We start from the raw sequence: 24,333 nt of genomic DNA on the forward strand, positions 1-24,333 counted from the left end.
GCGGCGCTCCCGGAGCCCCCGGACCGATCCGGGCCGCGATGCTGCGCTGCGTCCCGCCGCTTTGGCGCTGCAACCGGCACGTGGAAGCGCTGGACAGGAGGCACTGCTCCCTGCAGGCCGTGCCCGAGGAGATCTACCGTTACAGCCGCTCGTTGGAGGAGCTGCTGCTGGACGCCAACCAGCTCCGCGAGCTGCCCAAGGTGAGGCCTGAACGCGGCCCGGCCTCGCCCCCGGCCCCGGCTCCCTTCTCCCCCGGCTCCTTTTTCCCTTCTCCCCCCGCCGTGGGCCCTGAGTTCCCCGCGGCCCCGAAGGGGCCTGCCCCCCGTATCCCCCCCCCCCCGTGCCCCTCCGCCGTCCCCCCGAGCCGTGAGCGGGGCCCGACGCGCTGAGCTCCGGAGCGCTGCGTTTCGCTGTTCAACGCCGTTGAGCGTTGGGAACGTCGAGTTCGGTTTGGGGCGATTAATCGGAACAGGTACGAAGGAAGTTTGCCGTCGTTGATCCGTCGCCGTGGGCGCCGTCGGGGGCCCTTCTTCGTTGCAAAGAGGAGAGGAAAAAAAATAAAGGCACCGAGGAGAGCGTCCGGAGGAGGGCAGCGCTATGGGGAGCGGCCCACGGACGGGGGCCGCGTGGGGCGGAGGGGTGCGGGGAGACCTCAGTGCGGAGCCTGGGGGGACGTGGGGGGCTGAAAGGGATCGGCCGCCGCTCCCAGGGGGCAGCGATAGGGCGGGAGGCGGTGGCTCTGGAGTTGAGGTTGGATAGCGGGGAACGCTTCGTCTCGGAAGGAGTGGGTGTGGGGTGGTGTGGGGTGCCCAGCAGAGCAGTGGGTGTGGGGTGGTGTGGGGTGCCCAGCAGAGCAGTGGGGCCTCTGTCCCTGCAGGTGTAGCAGAGGTGTGGGGTGGGGTTGGACGTGGGGGTCGCCGAGGTCTTCTCCGATCCGCCCCTGCGCTCTCTGCACGGATAAATTGTTTGCGGTGCCGGTGCAGTTCTGATGTTGGAGCAGAGGATGGAGGGCTGTAGGAAAGACCCGGCTGTTTCCCACTTCTCCGCAGAATTACAGAGCCATAGAGTTGTTGGGTTGGAAGGGACCCGTGGGGCCACCTCTGCTGTGGTCTGGGTGCCCCCCCCCCCGGCTCAGGCTCATCCGTGACCTCAGGCACCTCCAGGGATGGGCACCCATGTTTCTGGGCAGCCTCACTGCCTCTCGGGAAGGGATTTTGCTCTCTCATCTCACCCGAATCTCCCCTGTTAACTCGAAAGCCGTTCCTATTGCTGTCGGACCACGTAGAAAGTCAGTCCTGCTCCTGCTTAGGATCTCCCTTTAGGTACTGGAGGGCCGCAGTGAGGTCTCCCAGTTGCTTTCCCCTCTCCAGGTCGAGCAAGCTGAGCTCCCTCCGCCTTTCTCCATGCAGAGGTGCTCTGGTCCCCTCAGCAGCGTTGTGGCCCTATGTGCTGACCATTTTTGTGGCCCTGCACAGGGAGAGGTCCTTTATCTGTGCCCTGAAGTGGTGTGATGTGCCGGGTAACGTGCAGCGCGGGATGCAGCAAACAGGAGCTGGAGCATGAAGCTGTGCTGTCGGGATGGGGGGCACCTGAAGGCGCTGGGGGGGATTCTGGGGGCAGTTCTTCCACGTGGCCCTGTGGTGACTGTGCCTTTTTTAGGGGGGTGGTTAAGTATGGAGAGAGGAGGTACGTCCCTGCAGTGTGTTTGGGCAGGAGCTCGTAGGGATGAACGTGGTCCAGGTTGCCTTTTTATGGGAAATATCGGGGGGGGGAAAGTGTAATTGTGTTGTTTCTCGTTGAACTTCTCTTGTTTCCCAGAGAAGTGTGGGTACCCCATCCCTGGAGCTGCCCAAGGCCGTGGGGGGGGGACCTGAGCTGGTGGGGGGCACTCAGCCCGTGGCTGATCTTTAGGTCCCTTTCAAACCAACCGTTGCCATAAAGTCTGACAGAAAAATAATAGTAATTAAAAAAAAAATCACCTGGAATAAAGAAATAGCCCAAATTGATGGCAGGTTGGGGCTGATGGGTGAGCATCCTCCTCCTGCAGAGGAGCCAGGGAACAATCCCCCCTCCTCCCCGCCCGTGTGAACAGCCACAGCTTTACTGGGTCCACGCAGAACCGTTTGGATTCTGCCTGAGCTGTGGATGCTGTTTGTCCTCACTTTAGAGAGCATCTTTCGGACGATAGATGTGAGTTTTCTGCCCGTGTTTGGCGTGGCGTGTGGTCAGATGGGTGTGATCCTGCCTGTCCTTGCGTCCATCCTCACTCCTTTCTGCTGTCACTCGCACTGCACTGTGACACAGTTGCTGAGCTCGGGGTGTTACGTCTGCTCTGCAGCATCGGTGCCGTAACCTGTCCCAGCACCACGGCTCCCTCGGTGGCACTCGAGCGTCCTCAGTTTTTAGAGGCGAGGAATGATTGGAAAAACAATAGGGAAAAGTGAGACAGTTGTCCTGTGAGTGGTGAAAGGACGCACAGAGAGCAGGACGGAGCGTGGTGGGAGGCGTGCAGCAGCTTTTGTGCAAGGAAAATAAAGGTCTGCTCAAAACTTGCATGGGCTTGGGAAAGAAATGGACCTCTTTGTGGAATGAGGGTCTGTAAAGGTGCTGCCCTCGGCTGGGATGAGGCTCTGCTGCGTGTCCTGGGAGAGACCTGGAGGGGGAGAGGTGTTGTCCTGGACTTTGTGTGGTTGCACTCTGTGCTGAACGCACTGCAGCTGCTCAGGGTTTCCCTGGCAGTGACCCCTCAGCCCATCCCTAACAAAAGCCAAGCTCAGTCCCAGGTGCTGTCCTGCTGCTCATGCAGGAGGATGATGGCTGTGGGAGGAGGAGGAGGAGGAGCGAGAACCTCCGTGTTACACAAGGTGGGTGGGGGTGAAAATGGAAAGCGTACAGGGGAGGGACGGGAGAGAAATAAATGGGGATCACGGAGGAAAAACGTGAGTGAGAGTACGCAGTCGTCGTCAGCACGCTCAGCCACGGCGGGTCTGTTTGCAAGGGCACCATCAGGACTCAGGGGAAAGGCAGTGGTGTGGGGGTGGCTTTGAAGCAAAGAGGATTGGCATGGTTTTCTTCTGGACCAGCCCTTCCCACGTCCCTTTCTCGTGCTGTTTTGCTCTGGATCCGATCTCTCTGCTGAGTGACCCCGCTGTGTTTCCATGCACTCTTCCCTTGCTGGAGAAGTGAGCGTGTGTTTCTCTCTTTCCAGCAGTGCTCAACCATCTTCTGTCTGCTCCTGCTCCTTTTTATTTGTCCCACGTGGGATGTTGTCTGTTCTGAGTCTGGCTTTTTCGCAGCGGTGGCTGAACTCTGCTCGCTCGAAGCGATGGATGAAATCAGTGCTCGGAGCATCTGCTGCCTTGCTGCAGGGATTTGCTGCCAGGTGATAGGGCGTGGGTTAATGGGAAGTGGTAGATTGTATTTGTTCCCTGTGCTCCTCACTGGGTGCCTGAGATCCGGAGGAGAACGTGCCTTGCCCTGTGCTGCTCTCTGCTCATCCTTGCTGGCATAGTCCACAACATGGAGCTCAAAGGTGCTGATCTCACCGGGAAAGGAATAAGTAGTAGGATTGTACAGTATTTCCAGTTGGAAGGGACCGTGAGGATCCACACGGGACCACCCAAAATGAAGGTGGTGTGGCAGTGGGAGGTGGTGGATGGAGCAGAGCGTGGTCGGTGGGGATCTGCTGTCAGAGCCTGGATCTGAACTCGGCGGTGATGTTCTGTGATTCATTCCTTTCTGGTGAGATTGACACCACTCTGAACTGCTCGCTATGGGCTGCGTGGGTCTGGCCTCTCCTGCTGAGCAGTGCTCAGGTTTGGGGCATGGGGAGGCACCGGGGTGAGGTCAGGAGACACCTGGGAGGAGCAGAGATTGGGACGTGGAGGAGGAGGAGGAGGAGGAGCTGAGCAGGGACTGCAGATAACGAGGAAGGTGTTGGGTTGGGAGGAGGCCTCTGCCAGGCAGCATGCAGCGGGACGTGGGGACCAAGGGCTGGAGGGATGCCCGGACGGGAAGAGCTGTGAGTGGGGAAAGGGGGAAGGAGGAGGAACGTAGCTGCTGGAGCCCGAGTGTCCTGAGCAGCAGTGGGTCTGAGCAGCCCTGGGGATGTCACGTGGAGGGGATGCAGCATCCTTACCAAAACTCCCCCGGTGAACTGTGTGCGGTGCAGAAGACGTTTTATTTCCTGCTGCTTGCTGAGCTGTTTCCATCTCGCACTGAGGAGCCCGGAGCAGCAGGGAGGAGGGCAGCCCTGCAGACCCCGGATCCCGTCCTGTCGCTGTTTGTGCTGGCAGAGGCTCCGGGCTCCTCCCGTGGTTGGCCTGCAGTTTGCTTGGGGTGAGAGCATTGCTGTCCTTTGTCCGGAGCAGGACAAAACCCGTGAGCAGCATTTGTCACTTTCCCAAGACGGGGTGGGGCCTCCGAGCCTAATTAAGCTTTTAATTTCCTGGCATCTGCGGCTTGCAGGGAGGCTCGCGCCTTTTATTTGCTTGCATGGCGGAGCGGAGCTGCTCCTTTTAATCTGGCCGTGCTAATAGCCCTTCCCTGACGAAGCTGAGAGCCGTGAATCACCAGCAGAGATGGCCCTGCCCAGCTCAGTGCCCGGCTGCAGTGGGCACCGTGTGGGATCTGCACTCTGGCTCGCTTAGCAGAACCAGCCAGGGAACTGGTTTGGCTTGATGGTTAGCTGCGCACGGAGCTGGCGTGGCTCCGAGGGCCTTTCAGGAGCTGTGTAGTTAATGTGTACACATTGGATGTGGGTTCGGTGCTCTGAAAGCCGACTTCTCTGGGCGTGCTGCTGCCCGGGTGATAAACTGTGTCACCTTCCTTCTGCTCTCTGTGCAGTAATCCCGTGAATCCTGGGTGGTGAGGAGGGGTAAGGTCTTGTGCTGCAGTGGTAACTGTGCTCCGTTGTGGGGAGAAAGAGCTCGTGCAGCTTTGGGATTTAAACAAGAAAACAGGCTCGAGGAGCAGGGAAGTGATGGAGCTGCCACTCACCCGAGCTTCCCCTTTTTGCTCTATGAAGTGAGGTCGTCAGTACACACTCCCACTGGGTCCTCCCTCCCTCTGGGCTCAGGGATTTGTGGTCGTAGACCCCCAGGTACGGCTGTGTAGTGGTGGTTGGTGTCTTCCCTCTGTGGCTGCGTGGGATGGGTTTGCACCTTTGGGTTTTCCCTGTTCCTCGGGGATAGCAGTGGCGAAGGTTTTCCTTCTCCTCCTGATCACGGGCACTGCCTCTATGCAGTGTCGCAGTGGCCCCACAGCTCATTTGGTGATTACCCGATCTGCTCACATCTCTGAGATGCCTCCTTGTTCCCTTCTCTGAGCGTCTGCCAGGAATGGTTGGGATGATGTGTAACCCCTGATTAGGGCTTCACCTCCCGAGGTCTCATCCGACCTGCTCTGCTCCTTCCCCCAGGTATCCCCGAATTTCGTGGCATTGCAGAGCAGCCGAGGCTGGCAGGGACCTCATGGTCCATCGGGCCCAACCCCCACTGGAGCAGGGATACCCGGAGCAGGTGCCCAGCACCACGTCCCACAGCTGTTGAGCATCTCCAAGGAGGAGACCCCACAGCCTCTGTGCAACCTGTGATGGTGCTGAGCCACACACGCAGTGCAGTGCTTCCTGATGGGCAGAGGGAATCTCTTGTGCTGCTGGCACTGCTAACCGGAGCCTCCTCCATCCTCTGTGCCCCTCCCAATGTCTGTGGGTGCTGATGGGACCCCCCCCAAGCTGCTGCTTCTCCGGGCTGAGCAGCCCCAGCTCCCTGTCCTCACAGCAGAGGTCCTCCAGGCCGTTGGTCACCACGCTGGACCCGTTGGGCAGCACTCCGTGCGTGGCCTCACCGGTGCTGAGCAGAGGAGAACAATCCCACCAGGATCCCAGGGCCTTTTCTGCCATCTGCTCCCAGTACGGGTGACCCCAGTGTGCCCTAACGGGGGGGGCTGCTCCCCCCTCCCCGGGCAGGGCTCTGCACTTCTGATGGAGCTCCTTGGAGTGCTTCTCAGCCTGCTGCAGCCCATGCAGGTCCCCGTGGGTGCTGTGAGCCAGCTGCTCCCCCGTCTCACCTCTGTTTCTACCCTGTGGTCCAGGTGGTTAACGGAGCTGTCAGATGGGACTGTGTGCAGCACTGACCCCTGGGGCAAGTTGCTCCTTCCTGGCCTCCAACCAGGCCTTGCACTGCTGACCACCATCACTGGGCACCCCCCCAGCTGGTTCCCAGTCCTCCTGTCTGTCTGTTCCCAGTCCTCCTGTCCATCCCCAGCTGGTTCCCAGTCCTCCTGTCTGTCCGTTCCCAGTCCTCCTGTCCATCCCCAGCTGGTTCCCAGTCCTCCTGTCTGTCCGTTCCCAGTCCTCCTGTCCATCCCCAGCTGGTTCCCAGTCCTCCTGTCTGTCCGTTCCCAGTCCTCCTGTCCTTCCCCCTCGCACTGCTCTGTGACTCTGTGATCTCATGCAGCCCGGTGCTCAGCAGCTTCTCTTTGAAGATGTGTGGGGCACTGAGTGTCAGAGGCAGTACTGAAGGGAGGAAGAGGGCAGTACCCCCTGCTCCTCATCCTTTCATTTCAGGAGGTTCTGGGTTGCTTGGGCATGGCTTCCCCTTGGCAAACCTGCGCTGTCTGCTCCGTTTGGTTTTTACCCTCTTTCACAGGATTATAATTGGTCACCTTCCCAGGGATGGAGGTGAGGATGACCAACCTGGTCCTCCTTTTTCCCTCTGTGAAGATGGGAGTGGCATCGCTTTCCTCCAGCCTGCAGACACAGGGTTTGATGGCCTTACTTCCACATCTCCTTGATAGAAACAGGGATGAGGCGTGGAGCAGCAGTGAAGGAGCGTGGTGGGTCCTCAGATGCTCTGTGCATGGCACAGGGGTGTGTGTAGCCCTCAGCTGTGCTGCTCTCTGTGGTTCCTGGCTCCTCCTCTGCCCATTTCCAATTTGGGGCATCTCGTGGGGTCTGAGCTGCTCCCTGCAGAGCCACTTTGACACCATATTTGAGTTCCTCCTGTACACAGAAGCTGCTTGTGCCTTCAGTCTGAGGATCTGCTCCCTCCTTCCACACAGGGACATTTCACTCTTCCCTAAAACCTTTTCCAGCCCCCAAATGCTCTCCTCTGGACCCCGAGATTGTGCTCTGCAGTGCTGTGGTTGCCCTGCTTGGTATCAGCTCGTACACCGCTTCCCAGCTCCAGCTTATTTGTGGTTTCATTTGGTTCAGTGTTTTTGTTTCTGTCGTGCTCCTCCAAGTCGCTAGCAGTGCTGGAGATGGATGCATGGGGCGATGTGATTTCAGCCACAAGAAAAAATGCATTCCTCCTTGAAACAATTGGAACAGGTTATTGTCTGACTCTTGGCATCATTCCCTATTGCTGACATTTGTGACATTACAGATAAGGAAATCGCCTTTGTAATTGCTGGCTGGCTCTTCTTTGGTCAGAAAATGGCTGAGGAGGAGGTGAGTTGGGTCTCTTTTTGACCATGATGTGGTGGAGGGGACCGCTCTGATAGGTGCTGTGCTGGGGAGGGGTGGGGGAGTGGTAGGATGGATGGGAAGGAGGATGGCTCTGGGGAGTGAGTGATGCTGCTCCTTCATTCGAGGCACACCCTGAGACGATGGACTGCTGCAGTTCTGTAAAAAATAAAAATAAAAATAAATAAAAAAAAAAATCCCAGAACCCCCCCCCCAAAACCCCAAACCCACAGCTCTTTGCAGGAGAAGTGCATTAATTGTGCTGATCAGATCCTGACTCGGGGATTTCCTTTCTGCAACTTGGGACTTTGTTGTTTCGTTTGGGCCAGAGATTCCACTTTGCTCCTGCATCCCATTCTGGGGCATTGTTGCTGTCTGCAGCCCAACAGTTGCTGCCTCCTCCCCCCGGGGGGGGGGGACTGCATTCCTCTGTCCCAGTTAAAGCCTGGGAAGAGGCAGCTGGCTGAGCACTTGGCTTGGGGACAGCTCGCTTTGTCTCAGCTGGAATGCGCTCCTGATGCTGAAGCACTTTTATATATTCAAAGTGCATTCCTCAGGGCCTGATCCGTGGGGTTCAATGGTCGGAAATCCGGCTGGGTTGCAGTAGGGGGAGCAGCCTACCTGCAGGTGGCTCGGCTCCCAGCTGCAGCCTGGTGCTGGGGGGTCCTGGTGCTGGGGGTCCTGGTGCTCGGCTGCTGCAGAGCAGTTTCTCCTTGGGATGCTGGAGCTGCTGCTTTTCAGGTGTTGTGATGCTGTGTTGCTGTACCTGGGGGCAGAGGCCGACCCCCACCTCCCTACCACCTCCTTTCAGGGGGTGGTAGAGAGCAGTGAGGTCTCCCACAGGGTCTGATAAGATCCCTTGGCATCAGGGCCTCCCACAGACGTGTGTGCTGCCTCTCCACTGGAGCTCCACGCTGTTTTAGTCGCTTGGTTATGGTGGTCCAATTGTTGACCTCTGCTCCTGTTTAAGTCCATTGATCTCACTCCGTTTCAGGTGGAATAATTTCCTGGCATCTCAACGTTCTGGGAACACGTATTGCTGGGATCGTTTCTGCCGGGGTCGGGGAAAGGTGTGTGCTGAGTTGTGCCCTGGTGGTGAGCCCAGCAGGCAGTGCTGTGCTGCAGGTGGGCTGCTCCTGCTCCGCTGCGGGGCCGCATTCTGCCCGCTGTGTCCGGCTGCGGGGCGCAAGCCTTTCTGGTCCTGTGGCCTCACCTGCAATGGGGCTGGCTTCGAGCACAGTGACTTGGAAGGACCAAGTTCAGCCTCAGAGGCCATCAGCTCCTTTGCTTTGTAGTTTTGCTCCCAGCTCGGCGTGGATCTCTGCCACGCAGCTGCCTTTCCCCAGAGGCAGTCCCACTGGCACTGCCGTCAAAGCTCGGCTCTTCCTTTCATCGCGGGTGGAGGAGGAGGAGGAGGAACCCCGCTCTGTTCACACTTCTCATGGGGGGTTTGACACGTGCTCCACACGCTGGCAGCAGGGCAGGCCCTCTGTGCTCTGGCTGTGCTGTCAGCACTCGGAGGAGCTGCGTATGCTGCTGTGTGTCCCTGCTGACAGCTCTGCCCACGGCAGCTGAGTGCTCGGTTCTGGTCGGGGAAACGCGGAGCTGTGCTGCGTGCTGCGGTGACCCTGGTTCTTGGAGCATGGGAACCAGGTCCTGGGCTTGTGAATCACCAGGAGAGTTGTAATTACCTTCCTGCTCCGGAGTCTGATCTGGCCTTTAATTAAACATGTGCTGTCCTGCTGAAGGCAGCGGGGCTGTTCCAGCAGGGCTTGACAGCTGAGTTTGAAACTCTCTTAAGAGTAATGAGACGTAGGGAGGACTCGTCCTTATCGCTGCGAGGGCTGGGAGCTGAGCAGGAGCTGTGCCTGGAGCCCCTCCAGCTTGGCTTGGAGGCACGCTGGCATCATCACCTCATCTGATGCCTCTGGCTCTGGGCCTTTGTCCGTGGGTTCAGGTTGTTTTTGAGGAAGCAAGGAGAGATCCGAGCCCTGGCATCGGCTCTCGGAGCCTAGAGCACGCTGCTGGAGCAGGAATGTACCGTGCAATTCCAGCAGAGACTCCGTGTACATGGAGAAGCCAGTTCCTGGTCTCCAGATGGAGAAGTTGTTGCTCCCTTATCTCAGCAGCATCGCAGGCAGGGTCGCTGTGGTTGTGTAAGGTGGGTGTTGGCGTTGGGCTCCTCTTCCTCTGACGTGCACCTGGCTTTGTTCTGTGCTGCCGCGGCCACGGGGCTTTGGGAAGCACTGTCTGCCTATAGCAGAGTGCTGCCCAGAGGGTGGTCAGTGGGTCAGCACCTGGAGGAGCTGATGTGGTGACACATCTGGGGGACACAGTGTCACCCAGAGAGACCGGAGCAGCGGGGACACTTCGCTGCGTCCCTTGGCGACAGGTTAACCCCGTGGGAATAGTTGGCTCTGCAGGTCTGCTCTCAGGGTTTTGTTGTTTCTGGGAAAGGACATAGTCGAGTGGTGTTTCAAAGGGTTTATTCTGATGCTTTTATCCATTGTCCTTTCTCCTTTTTGCATTTTTCCACTTCTTGATTCCTCTGAATAAGCGAGCAGAGGGGGGGAGGCACGGCCGTGCCAACCGTTGCCCTTCAGAAGAGAGCCCTCGGGGGAGGGGGGGATGCCCAGTCCTGGCATCATGCTCCAAAAGCTGCTGCTCCCTGAGCTGACCCAGGACCCCATTAATCCTTTGTTCATGTCCTGGGGCTTCGCTGCAGCCTCGGTGGTAATGCAGGGAGCTTCACAGGTGTGAGTCCCCCTTTGCTGGGTAACGAAGCAGCGGATGGCAAAGACCAGAGAGTGGTGGTAAATGGGGTTCTGTCCCACTGGGGACTGTTCAGTGTCTGTATGGGCCATGTATGAGGACGTTGGGTGAACCCTAAGTGAGTCTGTGGGGGACACGGAGCTGGGATGAAGGCTCCATCTGCCCGGGGGAAGGAAGGCCCTACAGAGAGAGAGCTGTACACGTTGGATCTCTGGGCCTCGGGAAATGGGACGAAGTGCAATGAGGTTTGGTCACGACAGCCCCGTGCATCTCTACGTGATGGCAGAGTGCTTGGGAGCTGTGTGGAGGAAAAGGAGCCGGGGGTGCTGGTGGATGCTCGGCTGAACGTGAGCCAGCAGTGTGCCTGGGTGGCCAAGAAGGCCAACACCATCCTGGCCTGGATCAGAAACAGTGCATCCAGCAGCAGCGGGGAGCTGACCGTCCCTCTGTACTGGCACTGGTGAGGCCACAGCTCAGTGCTGTGCTCAGTGTTGGGCTCTCACTACAAAAAAAGGCCCTGGGCAGTGTGCAGAGAGCTTGGAGCGAGGTGGGGGTCAGCCTCTGCTCCCAGCGATAGGACGAGAGGCGATGGCCTCACTCTGTGCCCAGGGAGGTTCAGATTTGGACTCCTCTCAGCAGTGTGTGGCCATAGGACGAGGGGAAACAGCCACAAACTGAAGCATGGGAAGCTGTGCACCAATGTGCATGGGGACTTCTTCACGATGCAGTGATGGAGCACTGGAGCTGCACACAGAGGTGGTGGGGTCTCCTTCTGTGCCTGGACGCCGAGCTGTGCACCCTGGGCTGGGAGCTGCTCGGCAGGGGGGTGGGCTCCATGGTCTGCACGGGTCCCTTTTAACCCCTACAGCTCTGTGGTTCTGTGATAGGAGAACAGTTCCTTCTTGGAAAGAGCAGTCGGGCATTGGCACAGCTGCCCGGGGATGTGGAGGAGTCCCCAGCCCTGGAGGTGCTCCGTGGGGACGTGGCCACTTGGGAACGTACTCAGTGGACGTGGGTTGGGGTTGGACTCGATGATCTTTTCCAACCTCAGTGGTGCTGTGGTTCTCTGGTACGCTGCCCGGTGAGATGGCAGAGCACCTTGCTGGTATTCAGGACCACATGGATGCAGTGGTGGGCAGCCCTCTGTGCATGCTGACCTCGAGAGGTCCCTTCCAGCCTCAGCTGCCCTGCATTTCTGCTGGACCTGCCCAGCAGTGCTGTGTGTGGGAACCACCATGCCCTCACTGTGCACTCCTTCGTAGTTTTCTGTTTCATCTCCGGAGGGGCACGCAGTACTTAATTTGTCATAGTTTTTGCCAGCTGTGTGAAACAAGGTTAACGGTGATTAAGAAGAGGGATAATTACCACTCTCCAAAGAGATGCGCTTGGGCTTTCACTCAGTCCCGGTAACAGTTTTAAAGTTAATTTGTTCTCTTTCTGCTGTCACAGACTGGGAGTTCCCAGGTCACAGAGTGTGAGCTGAACGTTGCATCACACTCAGTCCAGTGTGTGCACTTCTGTCGGTCCTCCGTTCCCTCGCGTTGTCCCACGTTACTTCATCCTGACTTGGCAGTCCTGGTAGTGGTGAGAAGTGGTTCTTCTGGTCCACGCAGGCGTGGGTCATTTGCCTTCTGCTTCATTTCCTTTCCTTGCAGATGTAAGAGCTCAGTTCTCACACCGAAGTCCCGCGTGTCACCTGGTGACCTCTGGCTGGTTTGGATTCTTGTCCTATCATAGGTTCATAGGTTCATAAGGTTGGAAAGGACCTATAAGATCATCTAGTCCAACCATCCTCCTATCACCATCCCTACCCAACTACTCAATCCAATCCCTTAGCACCTCATCTAAACGCTTCTTGAACAGCGCTAGGGACGGTGCCTCACCCACCTCCCTAGGCAGGCCATTCCAGTGCCTGACCACTCTTTCAGAGACAAAATGTTTCCTCAGGTCTAATCTCAATCTTCCCCGGCGCAACTTGTGGCCATTCCCTCTCGTCCTGTCGTTATTTATCAGGGAGAAGAGGCCCACCCCCTCCTCACCACAACCCCCCTTCAGGAAGTGGTAGAGTGCAATAAGGTCTCCTCTGAGCCTCCTCTTCTCCAGACTGAACAATCCCAGCTCCCTCAGCCGCTCCTCATAAGACTTGTGCTCCAGACCCCTCCCCAGTTTTGTTGCCCTTCTCTGAACACACTCCAGGGCCTCCATGTCCTTCTTGTAGTGAGGGGCCCAAAACTGAACACAGTACTTGAGAGCTGAGTACAGGGGGATGATCACCTCCCTGCTCCTGCTGGCTGCACTGTTTCTAATCCAGGCCAGGATGCCGTTGGCCTTCTTGGCCACCTGGGCACACTGCCGGCTCATGTTGAGCCGAGCATCAACCAACACCCCCAGGTCCTTTTCCTCTCTCCATTCTTCAAGCCATTCTGCCCCAAGCCTATAGCATTGCATGGGGTTATTGTGGCCAAAGTGCAGCACCCGGCACTTGGTCTTATTGAACCTCATCCCATTGAGCTCAGCCCAGCTGTTCAGCCTATCCAGGTCCCTCTGAAGGGCCTCCCTACCCTCAGGCAGTTTGACACATCCTCCCAACTTGGTGTCATCTGCAGACTTACTGAGGGTACACTCAATTCCCTCGTCTAGGTCATCAATAAAGATATTAAACAAGATGGGCCCCAAAACTGACCCTTGGGGGACACCACTCGTTACAGGACGCCAGCTGGACTTAACTCCATTAACCACCACCCTCTGGGCACGGCCCTCCAGCCAGTTCTCCACCCAGAGAAGAGTGAACCTGTCCACACCACGGGCTGCCAGTTTCCTCAGGAGAATACTGTGGGAGACCGTGTTGAAGGCCTTGCTGAAGTCCAGGTAGACTACATCGACAGCCTTTCCCTCATCTACCTGTCTGGTCACCCAGTCATAGAAGGAGATGAGGTTGGACAAGCACGACCTGCCCCTGGTGAACCCGTGCTGGCTGGGTCTGATCCCTTTATTGCCATGCACGTGCCGTGTGATCTCCCTCAAGATCATAGTTAGGTTGTTAGATATATATCAGAGTTAGGTTGTTCACGTTCGGCTTCGCTGACTCCTAGGAAGTGGGATGTGTGACCTGTTGCTATTGCTGTTGGCTGGGTGGAAATTCGTGCGCAGATCTGACGATGCTCCGTCCGTGGTGGGTCAGGAAGTGATGGGCGTACAGAGGCTGCACGCAGAACGGGATATTTTGCAGTGCTGTGTTCAGCAAGTGACCCCAAGGAGCAAAGTCAGATGGGTGGGGAAGGACCACCAGAGGCTGTCACAGCAGCATCGTGCTGACAGTCAGTCTGCAGTTGGCTTCTCATTGCATTTACAGTGATGTAGGTGTGCTAGCACGAGGCAATAAATAATTCCCTCGTACCTTGCAATCTGGCGTGATTTGATTCCAGTAAATTCTGTTTGATTTTTTCCAGAAGCTTGTGCAGGTGATCTGGGGCTGCCTGCAGTGCGGGGCCAGAAGCACAGCAGCTCGGGTTGTGGATGTTCCCTTCCCTTTGCTGCTCTCCAGGCCCAGAATCTTCCCCAGGTCAACACAATGTCTTGCCTGGAATTTCCTTGCATTCTAAAATGAGGGGAAGGATTCAAGGAACAATAGCAAATCAAACTCTACGTCTCCTGCTCCGGCTTGGGGCTTTGTTGTCATTTAGACTTTCACCTACTTCCTTTCTTCTTAAACTGATTTTGCATTAGATAAACTGAATTAAAGAGAGCTCGTGCTGTTTGACGTCAGGAGGGCTTTGCTTTCCTGCTGCAAAGCTTCTGTCTGCACTCAGATGATGGACCTCATCGTGGTCCCTCCGGTGGGGCAAGCTGCTCTCCTTGTGCTCTGTGCATCTTATTCCTGATATCTGGAGGAGGGTCAGGTTTGGGTATCAAGAGAAGGCTCTGCACCCGAGGGCAGTGGGCATGGAGCAGCTCCTCGGGGCAGTGGGCGCTGCAGTGCTGTTGTGGATGTGTGAAACGGGCTCTGGATCGACCTGTGGGTTATAGGTAAACTTCCTAAAGCTGCCTGACTTTCTGCAGTGGCTTCTGATGGTTTGTTTGTTATCCCATCCGCTCCAGCACGATCCAGGAAAAGCAGCAAACCCCACAGCCTGGTTTCCATCCTGCCCCACGTCCCGTGTCCAGCAGCAGGAGCTGCTGCAGGACTGTGGGAGCTGATGAGTGTAGTAGGGCGTGCTCGGTGGTGCTGAGAGTGACTGATTGAACCTTCCAATGTACCACCTAATATGAGGACGAGGGTGAGAAGAAGTCGGGTGCTGCTGGGCTAGCACGAGGGGTCACACTGACTCCACGTTTCTGTGGCAGATGTTTGCTCTCCTCGTCCAGTTCTTGGGTCCTGCAGACAGTTTGCTCTCTGTTCTTCCAGTCCAGATGGCACAGATGTTTCCCTGCTGCTTGGGAACCTGTCGTCGTTGTCCTGATGGGACGTACTGCCGTGAGCATCTGCTGTACAGGGAGGATGGGAGTTCAGCTGGGATGTCCCTGTGTTTTATTTTCCCTTGGTTGGCTTCTCTGAGCCGTGCCCACGAACACGGGGGGGTCTGCTGGTGGCTGCTTTGTAGTGACCTCTGCGTTGTGCAGGACGTGAATGCCTCGGATGGCTGCTCTGTTTCACTTTGCATCTTACAAGGGAAGGGGAAGGGCAGTGGGTTGATAGAGGTGTTAAGTGAATCATCAAGTTAACCTCGTTAAATGCCAGCTTTCACCCTTGTCTCTGTGGACTGTAATTGGGATTCTCACCCGTGCAACAGTGCACGAGGCCTCACCAGGGCAGGCGACGAGAGGAGATGATGGATTTGGGTTTGTCCTGAGGTAAGAAATGCTCACAGAGCTCTACTGACCCACTTTTGTTCTCTTTCTGTCCCAGCCTTTCTTTAGGCTTCTGAACCTGCGTAAACTGGGTCTGAGTGACAATGAGATCCAGAGACTTCCCCCCGAGGTGGCCAACTTCATGCAGCTGGTGGAGCTGGACATCTCCCGCAATGGTAAGCTGGGCTCAGTGCCCCCCAGCACCACATCTCTGCACTTCTGCTCTGAAAGAGGCATTTCCCTTTCGCTGTGCTGCACAGTGATCCATCGTGGGGCCGCAGCTGTGAGCATTCACTTGTCTTGCCCTGCCTCAGCCTGCTGCTGGTACCGGGTGTCCCGTTTTCCACGTGATGGGCTCTTCCCAAGCCTCTATTTCTTTCATGTCTTTTTTTTTTTTCCTTCTCCCTAGACATTCCAGAAATTCCAGAAAGCATCAAGTTCTGCAAATCCTTGGAGATCGCAGACTTCAGTGGGAATCCCCTTTCCAGGTAGGAAGGTGCACGTGGCCCCTTTGTGCAGCTGGGAACGAGAGCTCAAGTTCCTCATCCTTCCTCCGGTCTGCACCTTGCAGTCATCTTCCCTTTGCCAAGACCTTTGCTTGTCTGCTCCCTGACAACATGGGGCATTCCACGTAGGGAGGAGCATGCTCCCCCTCCTGCAGGTCTGCAGCTTGGGCTCATGAGGCTTGGTTCACGTGGATGCCACCGGTGTGGGTGGCAAGGACTTCTGTCCTCCTAGAATAGCTGAGTTCCTCTCTCCTTCCTTCACCGTGGATGAGGACTGGTTGGATTACAGAGGGCAGGAGGAAGGCTGCATGTTGTCACGTGTTACCTGTTGGACCTTTTTGCCCTTGGCTTTGTTTAGAGCTTAGGATGGCCATCCCTTGAAATAGTTGGGTTGCTTTGGTATTGCAGTGGCCAGAACTACGCCCAAGAACAGCTCTTTGCCTTCTCTTCAGTATTCTGCCTCTACAGCTCTGAATTTGCAAAGCTCTGGCTTCTCTGCCTTGAGGAACCACGCTTTCAGGCACTGGTATCATGATGTCCTGACTGCTGGAGTCCCTGGAGATGGGTGCCAGTCTGCCTCCATGTGCCTGCTGCTCTTTATACTCCAGGGCAGGTGCTTCCCAAATCGTGTTTAAATAGATTTAACTCTCTGCTTCCCTCTGGTGGTGCCAAGCACTGGCAGAAGGGGAAAAGCTTTTCGGTGTCTGGGGATCTCCAAGCACAGCAGTGACACGTAGTACCACAGGTACTGTGCAGTGATTTGTCAGGTTTTGTGGCTCAGAGTTGCAAGATGTGTGTCTTTTGCTCCAGGAGCAGCCTTTGAACGGGAAAGGATTCCTGCTCTTCAGGCTCTTCCCTTACTCCATGACAGCTCAGAACTGTTTTGATAGTACTGCCTGAATCTGAGGAGTGCAGCAGTATCTGTTGCTGAGTTTTGGATTAGTAGGTCACCCTCCTTCCTTTCAAGTTTCAGTGCTGACGTGGCACGGTGTGGGGTTCATGCTTCAGCACTGCAGACGTGTTTGTCGTTAGACGTGCCGTGACTTTGGTGCAAGGGAGTGATGTCACCTTGGAAATGGAGCATGTCGTGGGTCGGGGTTGGTTCCTGCTTCTCCCCTTTCCACCTGCTGTACCAGATGGGGCAGGCCTGGCTTCTGGGAGCGTGAGTGAAGAGCTCAGCTGGGTTTGTGCACAGCACTGATGGTGTTTTGTTCTGTCGTGTGTCTGCAGGCTTCCTGAGGGATTCACGCAGCTGCGCAGCCTGGGCCACTTGGCCCTGAACGATGTGTCCCTTCAGAGCCTCCCCAACGACATCGGGAAGTGAGTGTGGCTCTGCTCCTCAAAAACGGGGGGGAGGTTGGGGTGGGGCTCTGTGCTGGCAGGACTCGTGCCCTCCAGCTGCAGTGTGCTGCTGTGCTGAACGTCCCATCCGAGCAGCTCCGGCCATTCTCCTTGTTGTGAAAGGCAACCCGGAGGAAGGTTCCTTTCCTGGATCTCAGCTGCTTATACTCCCCTATGGCCAGTGGCAGAGGCAAGGAGTAAATCCAGGCCTCTCCAGTCCTCTGTCTCTCCTTTTATGAGTGCCCGTTTGCCCCTTTCCAAACAGATGTGGTCCATTTCGTGATAACGTAAATGATCCACGCACTCGTGGTGGCTGTCTTAAGGGAAGGGGTGTGAGCATCTTCTTGTATTTCTGTCCTTTCGGTGAACTTGGCCTTCTCACTCCCTTTTCTCTTGCAGTCTGGCAAACCTGGTGACTTTGGAGCTACGGGAGAACCTGCTGAAGACTCTGCCAACGTGAGTGTCCCGTGGCTTTGGGGGTCTCCTGCCTGATCCGTTGTGGACCTGTAGTAAAGGATCTGTCACTTTCCTTGGGAGGGCTCAAAGCTTTGAACAGATTATATCTGCGTCTTGCTGCATTTCTCTAGGTTGTCACAAGGAGGGAGAGAAATGGCCCACGCTCTCTCCTCAGTGGTGTTCTGTCACCCTTCCTTAAGCGTCCTTACTGTTTGTGGCAAGTATTCAGTGTGGCTGCCTGTGTTTTCTTAGGACCTGTCCTGCTTTGTTTTAAGAAGAGGATGAAAGAAGCATCTAACGAAACAATTAACTATAAGTATTTGGGGTTTTAGTCCACTGCTGCTGTGATAGCTGTGCCTCCCCCTCTGCACGATGCTGCTGTGGCTCACAAGTGCTCTTACTTACAGATGTTTTCCTCTGGGATCTGCAGGTTCAGGGTTCATACAGCATCAGCTTTATTGGTCTGTAGCTGAGGCTGTAGGCTGGCATTTCCAAAACAGAGCTGAGTGTGCACTTAGCAGCTCCCACCCATCACAGCTGGTGAGCACACGGGGGTCGAAGCTTAGTTCGAATTAACGCTGTCATCTCATCCCGATCCCGAGGCCACCAGGTCTTTTGTGGACAGAAGTGGAAGCCCCACTGCAGAGGGGTCCTGTCCTCTTCGTATCACCAGCTGAGGTGAGCCCACGTGGAACAGAGCCACAGCAGTGAAGGCAAGAGCTGAAGCCGGATAAGTTTGGATGTGGCGGCGATGCCCTCTGCTGCCTTTGGATGTGTTTAGTGGTTGTGCAGGCAGAGGCCACCACTGAGATAGACTGCATAAGAGAAGAGCTGCAGTAGCTGCATCCAGAGCTGCAGTAGCTGCATCCAGAGCTGGGCTTCCGAACTGTGATCAAGAATGAGCCCAGCGGCTTTTCACTGCCTAGGGACAGCAGCAAGGGTACAGATCTTGAGAATTCGGTCTGTGACAAAACCCAAATGGTTTCTGGGAGATCTCTGGTGCCCCCGTGTTCCTTCGGTTCCCTGAGTTCCCTGTATGCCAGCTGGAATGCTGCTTGCAGCATGCTCTGAGGCTGGGGCTGTTTCCCTGGGCACTGAGTGCAGACTGGATGCTCATTCTGCAGTGCAGTTCCAGCTTCTTTCCATGTCCCACCACTGACGGGATCACTTCTGAAGCTAGAGGGAGTCTTAAAGGCCAAGGCAATGTGTGTCAGATCTCCTAAGCAAACATGAGATCTGTACTTTGTCTACAAACTGCACTCAGGAATGACTTTAAACAAGTGCAGGTGATCTCGCTAAAGAGCAGAATGTCTCATCCATGTGGATGGCTTCGGTGCTGTGAGCCTGTGATGCGCAGTTTATCAGTGTCCTTCTAGTTTTTATTGCTGTTCCAGCTTGCAGTGACCTTAACTTGTCAGAATGAATTCACTGCTTGGCCTTCAGCTGAGTTCTGAAACTGCTCCTCCTGTACAGCTGTTACTGCTCCTCGTCTCTCCCATGTGCTGGGACACATCCCACCCGCTGTCTGGGAGCGTGGCTCACGGTGAGGGGTGGTCAGTACTGACACGTGTTGGAGGACCTCAGATCAGCCTGAATTCCACGCCTTACTCGGCCCTGTTTTGGAAACTGAACTGTGAAAGTGCTGAGGTAGAGTCAGGGCTGGTTCACGCTTAAAGGAGTCAAAAGAGCAAAGTAATAGGAGTCCAGGAGCTGGATGTGATGATCCTTACGGGTCCCGTCCAGCTTGGATTGTTCTGTGGTTCTATAATGAGATGTTCCTGTTCAACGGAGTCTGACAGTGTAACTGAGAAACCTTTACTTGAGTGAACATCTCCAAATCCACTGCTGCAAAAGACAAGAACTTGCTCTTCCCACGTAGTCCCTTTATTTTACTGCCTGAGTGCGGCAGGCATGACTTCTCATTGCTTTCTCACGTATTTTCAGCCTCCAGTACCTTGGTTTGGGTGCTGCTGAGATGCAGAGCTGTACTGACAGGCAGATACAGTGATTTCTTTGTGAGGACGACCCCTTATGAAGATACTGGAAGGTCTAAAGTCTTTCACTTGGAGCATAGGCAGGGATTAAATGGGGTTTGTGCAAGCAGGAGCCAGCAAGCCCTGTTTCAGGGAGCAGCTGTTGGAGTGATGGGTAGGACTGGAGGCAGAACACCTGGGCCACGTCAGAAGAGCCGAGTCCCGGTGTCGTGGGCAGTTCACAGTGTGCTCTGAATGCACAGGGCACTGCTTTGGACCACTGCTGTCCACTGACTGTGGTTCCTTGCAGACTCCTTGCAGCATCCTGCCTGGTGATCTCCTCGTCTCTGTGCCTTGACCTCTTCTGAGGCATCGTGCTGGTGCTGTCCTTCCCTTTCTCCTAAGCCCCACACTCATCCCGTTGGGGAGTTTGGGGCCGTTACATTTTTCTTTCTTGCCTCTCCCCACACCTCTGCTTCCTTTGTCTCCCAGATACGTGTGTTCCCCTGCTGTTTCCTGCCATCTGTTGCTCCGTGGTCCCCATCCTTGCAGTAAAACAGGGAGCAGTGTTGAAGTGTGGCTTGTTGCCTGTCCTGCTTTTGCTCAAGTGACCCGTGATGGTGGGAGGGGGAGAAGGCAGATGGTGACAGTGGAAACTGCCTCCTTGGGAGCTGCTGATGCTGCTGAACACGGTTCCCTGTGCGAGAAATCTGATGTCAGGAAGGTGTCAGTGCCCCTAAATCGGGTGGCTCGGGCTATTTGAGGAGCAGGATTGCTCCGTCAGGTTTAGGAATTAGTCAGAATTATGTCCCTTATTATTCTTTTTTAGATGTGCCTCCCTGATGCTAACCCTCCGTTCTTCCTTCCTTCCTTTCTCTCCTCTCATTTCTGCTCTCTGTGTCTTGCAGCTCGCTCTCATTCCTTGTCAAGTTAGAGCAGTTGGATCTTGGAGGCAATGACCTGGAAGTCCTGGTAGGTGAGGGGTGGTGGGGAGGGAACATGGGTGGGTGGTAGGGGCAGCACCTGTACCTTTGTGCACCTAAGTGGGTTTTTTGTCTGAAATGCACAGAAACAAGTTCTGTGTGAGGCTCTGCCCAGTCGTTGTTTGCAGCTTAATTTTCCTTTTTTATGTTGGGCCCTGCTGCCGTTCTCGTGCACGCCTTGTTCTGCTTTCTTTCAGTCCTCCTGCTCCGAGATGTCCTCTCTTGCTCTCCAGCTGCTGAAGGATTTTCCTTTCCAAGGAGATTCTGGTGCTTCCTTTCACTTCCGTGCTGCGCTGTCACTGCTCTTCCTTGCTGCTGGGCCAACTTTGTCTTTCTTCTTTCTGATTTAATTTCTCAACCAGAAGGAGAAGGACCGTCCCACATTATTCCTGGCAGCAGCATCAGCCCAGCAAGCACATGGTGTGTGCCCTCAGACAGAGGCATCTCCATGATGAGCCCCAGAGCCTAAGCACGCTCCATCCTGAAATCCAGCTCTCCTTCACACTAGGGCAAATTCAGTGGCATTTCTTTTTAATTTTGCAGCTGTGGGTTCAGTTGTTCCTACTTTCAATGCCTGGAAGGGCTTCCTGGCAGAAAGCTGCTCCAAATCCCTGTTTGTCTTTTGTCTTGCTCCCTGCTGGATGGGTCTTTGCTGTTGTTTCCCCCGTTTCTTGGTGGAGCTTTGCAGCCAGCACGGCAGCCCGGGCGTTCCCAAACAGACGGCTGCCACGCTGAGTTCGTACACCTTTGGATAAATGGTTTAGGTGTGAAAGCAGTTAACAGTGCCCAGCTTTGCAGAGGTTTGGTGGGAGGACTGACACCGTCCCGTCGTGCTCTGTTGCAGCCGGATACCCTGGGAGCACTGCCAAACCTGCGTGAGCTGTGGTTGGACCGCAACCAGCTCTCCGCTCTGCCCCCGGTGAGTACCTGTTCAGGACTGCTGCTTCACCACTCCGCTCCCTCCCCGTGCTGCTCCTTGGAGCCACAGTGTCCCCTTTCCCATCCTAGGAGCTGGGCAATCTGCGCCGTTTGGTCTGCCTGGACGTGTCTGAGAACAAGCTGGAGCAGCTGCCCAACGAGGTCAGTGGGCTGGTAGCTCTGACCGACCTGCTGCTGTCCCAGAACCTGCTGGAGAGCATTCCGGATGGGATTGGTGAGTGTTGGGATGGGGAGTGGGGCAGGGCTCCTCCTGCGGGGGGGTGGGGGCTTCAGGCACAGCTGTATCTAACAAAGCGTTTCTGGATGCGCTCGCTGGGGGAGCGCGGGAGCAGTAGATGGTGCTGTTGAGCAGAGCTGTGTGAGGTGTTTGGGTTCTTGATCTGTTTTGAGGAATCGTGTCCTAGGATGGTTTGGATCAGAGGAGACCTCAGGGGTCATCAGTTCCAACCCCTTGCTGTGGGCTGGTTGTCCCCTACCAGCTCAGACAGCCCGTGGTCCCATCCGCTGCCTTGAGCACCTCCAGGGATGGGGCACCCACACTTCTCTGGGCAGCAGTGCCAGGGCCTCTCTGCTCCTAGGTAAAGGGTTCCTTCCCAACACCTCACCTAAATTTCCCTTCTTTTAGTTTAGAGCCAGTTCCTCTCCTTCTATCAGTCTCTGCGTGCATTGAAGGGCCAGTTTCCCTCCTGCTTATCACGTCCCTTTAAGTTTATAGGGATAAACGGATGAAATCTGTGGAGAGAGTCTGGTTGGGAAGAAGGGCCTATGCTTTTAGGTTAGGAAATCCCTCGTGGGAGGTATTTCAGGCAGATGGTCGTGGGATGGTGTAGTTCTCTGTGGCTTAGTTCACGTTTGCTTGTTGCCCCGAGCAGGTCAGCTGAAGCAGCTCTCCATCCTCAAAGTGGACCAGAACCGACTGACGGAGGTGACGGAGTCAATTGGAGACTGTGAAAATCTATCAGAACTCATCCTGACAGAGAACATGCTGGCAGTAAGTATTCCAGCAGCCATCCTGGGAGAAATAGTTGGCACGGAGCAGTCTGTGAACCCGAGGGGAGAACCTGTCCTGAGGCTGCAGTGAGAGCTGCTGGGCTCTCATCTTGTTAGGACAGAGGCAGTTATTTTGCCTTGGAAAGCGGGCTTTGTAGACGGTGCTGTCCTCGATTAACCACTGAGTTGTGCCCTTCCTAGGCCTTACCCAAGTCCCTTGGGAAGCTGACCAAGCTGACAAACCTCAATGTGGATCGGAACCGATTGCTGTCCCTTCCAGCCGAGATCGGGGGCTGCTCCAACCTGAACGTCCTGTCCCTGCGAGACAACCGCCTGGCCCTGCTGCCCGCAGAGCTCGCCAGCACCACTGAGCTGCACGTCCTGGACGTGGCAGGGAACAGGTCAGCGGGAGGGTGGGCAGGCCGTGGGTGTCCCGAGTGCCCGTGGGCACCTCCTGGAGCTCTCAGAAGAGCCGTCAGGCACTGGAACCGGGTGCCCAGGGACGGGGTGGAATCATAGGTTCATTAGGTTGGAAAGGCCCTACGAGATCATCTAGTCCAACCATCCTCCTGTCACCATCCCTACCCACTGAACTACTAAACCAAATCCCTCAGCACCTCATCTAAACGCTCCTTGAGCAGCGCTAGGGATGGTGCCTCACCCACCTCCCTAGGCAGGCCATCCCAGGGCCTGACCACTCTTTCAGAGACAAAATGTTTCCTCAGGTCTCATCTAAATCTTCCCCGGCGCAACTTGTGGCCGTTCCCTCTCGTCCTGTCATTATTTATCAGGGAGAAGAGGCCCACCCCCTCCTCACCACAACCCCCCTTCAGGAAGTGGCAGAGTGCAGTAAGGTCTCCTCTGAGCCTCCTCTTCTCCACCCCAACCCATCCCAGCTCCCTCAGCCGCTCCTCATTGTGCTCCAGACCCCCCCTCCCCAGTTTTGTTGCCCTCCTCTGAACACGCCCCAGGGTCGCCATCCTTGGGGGCATTCAGGAGCCGTGGAGGTGTGGAGCTTGAGTCCGTGGGCACGGTGGGGAAGGGTTGGTGGTTGGACTTGGTGCCAGAGGTCTTTTGCGGCCTTCAGGATTCGAAAGAGGTTGCCCCAGATAGGTGCCATGGTTTGTTCGGGGAGGTGCTGGATCTGTGCCATCTCACCAGCAGTTTCGGAGGGGCTGCTCAGGGCTCTGAAAGGTGCTGCCTGTCTCCAACTTTTTGCCTGCTTAAAGCCTCTTCTCTGTGTTACTTGAACATAAGGTCGAACCGATTCGGGGACGGGCGGATGGGTGGGGACGTTTTGCTGTGTGTGAAAGAAAGATCGGGGGGAATCCCTCCCCGCTGCTTTCACGCCTCCACATTTTGAAGCATTGTGTCATCAGTGCTCAGGTGATCAGTGCCAGAGCCTTAGGATGAGCAGGAGATGCTGCTGTGGCTTGAGGCCTCTGGAGCCTCTTGGGTTTCTCTCAGCACAGCAGAAGAGCGCGTCCTTCTCTTCCTCTTCTCTTTGCCCATCCTCACTCAGAGGGCACACTCGTGTAGCCTTCATCACAGTGTGCACACTCCAGAGTGGTTTTTGGCTGCTTCCCACTCAGCACTGTTCTGCCTTCAGCCCCTGGCAGTGCTCTGCAGTGGGTGCTGGACACCCTCCGTCCCTTTGCTGCAAATACAGACGTGTTTCTGTTTGCTTGACTGCATACAGCTGAGAGCTGCAGCGGGCACAGCTGACTCAAATGTCTCAGAGCCACATCAATTTCGCCACTGCTTTCTGTGCTGTTCATCCCTGGGACTGTCAGTATCTACAGAAGAAGACTGAGTCCAAGTAGTGGACACGTACAAAGCACAGCGTGGGCCAGCGGCTGTTTGTACTGCAGGTCTGCAGTCGATGCAGGGACAGAGTCTGTTTTCTTCCCTGTTTGCATCTGATTCATTGCACGTCCCGTGCAGCAGCGTAATAGATTCAATGCTTTGCTGTTTAGAAAGGATAGAATTTGGAGGCTGCAGGTGGAAGGGTTCAAAAATGTTCATCTAGAACGAAACAACGGCAGGAAGGGGTTGCC

The 24,333-nt window shown here is 55.8% G+C and overlaps 1 protein-coding gene across 1 annotated transcript in view; it reads left to right on the forward strand.

The window, feature by feature from the left end:
• The window catches only part of SCRIB (scribble planar cell polarity protein), a 91,964-nt gene continuing 67,631 nt past the window's right edge, over window positions 1-24,333 (forward strand). The window contains exons 1-10 of the mRNA XM_065751501.1: window positions 1-200; window positions 15,147-15,264; window positions 15,498-15,576; window positions 16,825-16,914; window positions 17,335-17,391; window positions 20,273-20,336; window positions 21,192-21,266; window positions 21,356-21,500; window positions 22,159-22,277; window positions 22,478-22,677. Coding sequence (XP_065607573.1) covers window positions 39-200; window positions 15,147-15,264; window positions 15,498-15,576; window positions 16,825-16,914; window positions 17,335-17,391; window positions 20,273-20,336; window positions 21,192-21,266; window positions 21,356-21,500; window positions 22,159-22,277; window positions 22,478-22,677 — 1,109 coding nt within the window. The 5' untranslated portion in view covers window positions 1-38. The remainder of the gene's footprint in view (window positions 201-15,146; window positions 15,265-15,497; window positions 15,577-16,824; window positions 16,915-17,334; window positions 17,392-20,272; window positions 20,337-21,191; window positions 21,267-21,355; window positions 21,501-22,158; window positions 22,278-22,477; window positions 22,678-24,333) is intronic.

This window comes from Cyrtonyx montezumae, unplaced genomic scaffold, assembly GCF_038088225.1.
Source record: "Cyrtonyx montezumae isolate F1298 unplaced genomic scaffold, pur_monq_1.0 scaffold_74, whole genome shotgun sequence".
Lineage (NCBI taxonomy): Eukaryota > Metazoa > Chordata > Aves > Galliformes > Odontophoridae > Cyrtonyx > Cyrtonyx montezumae.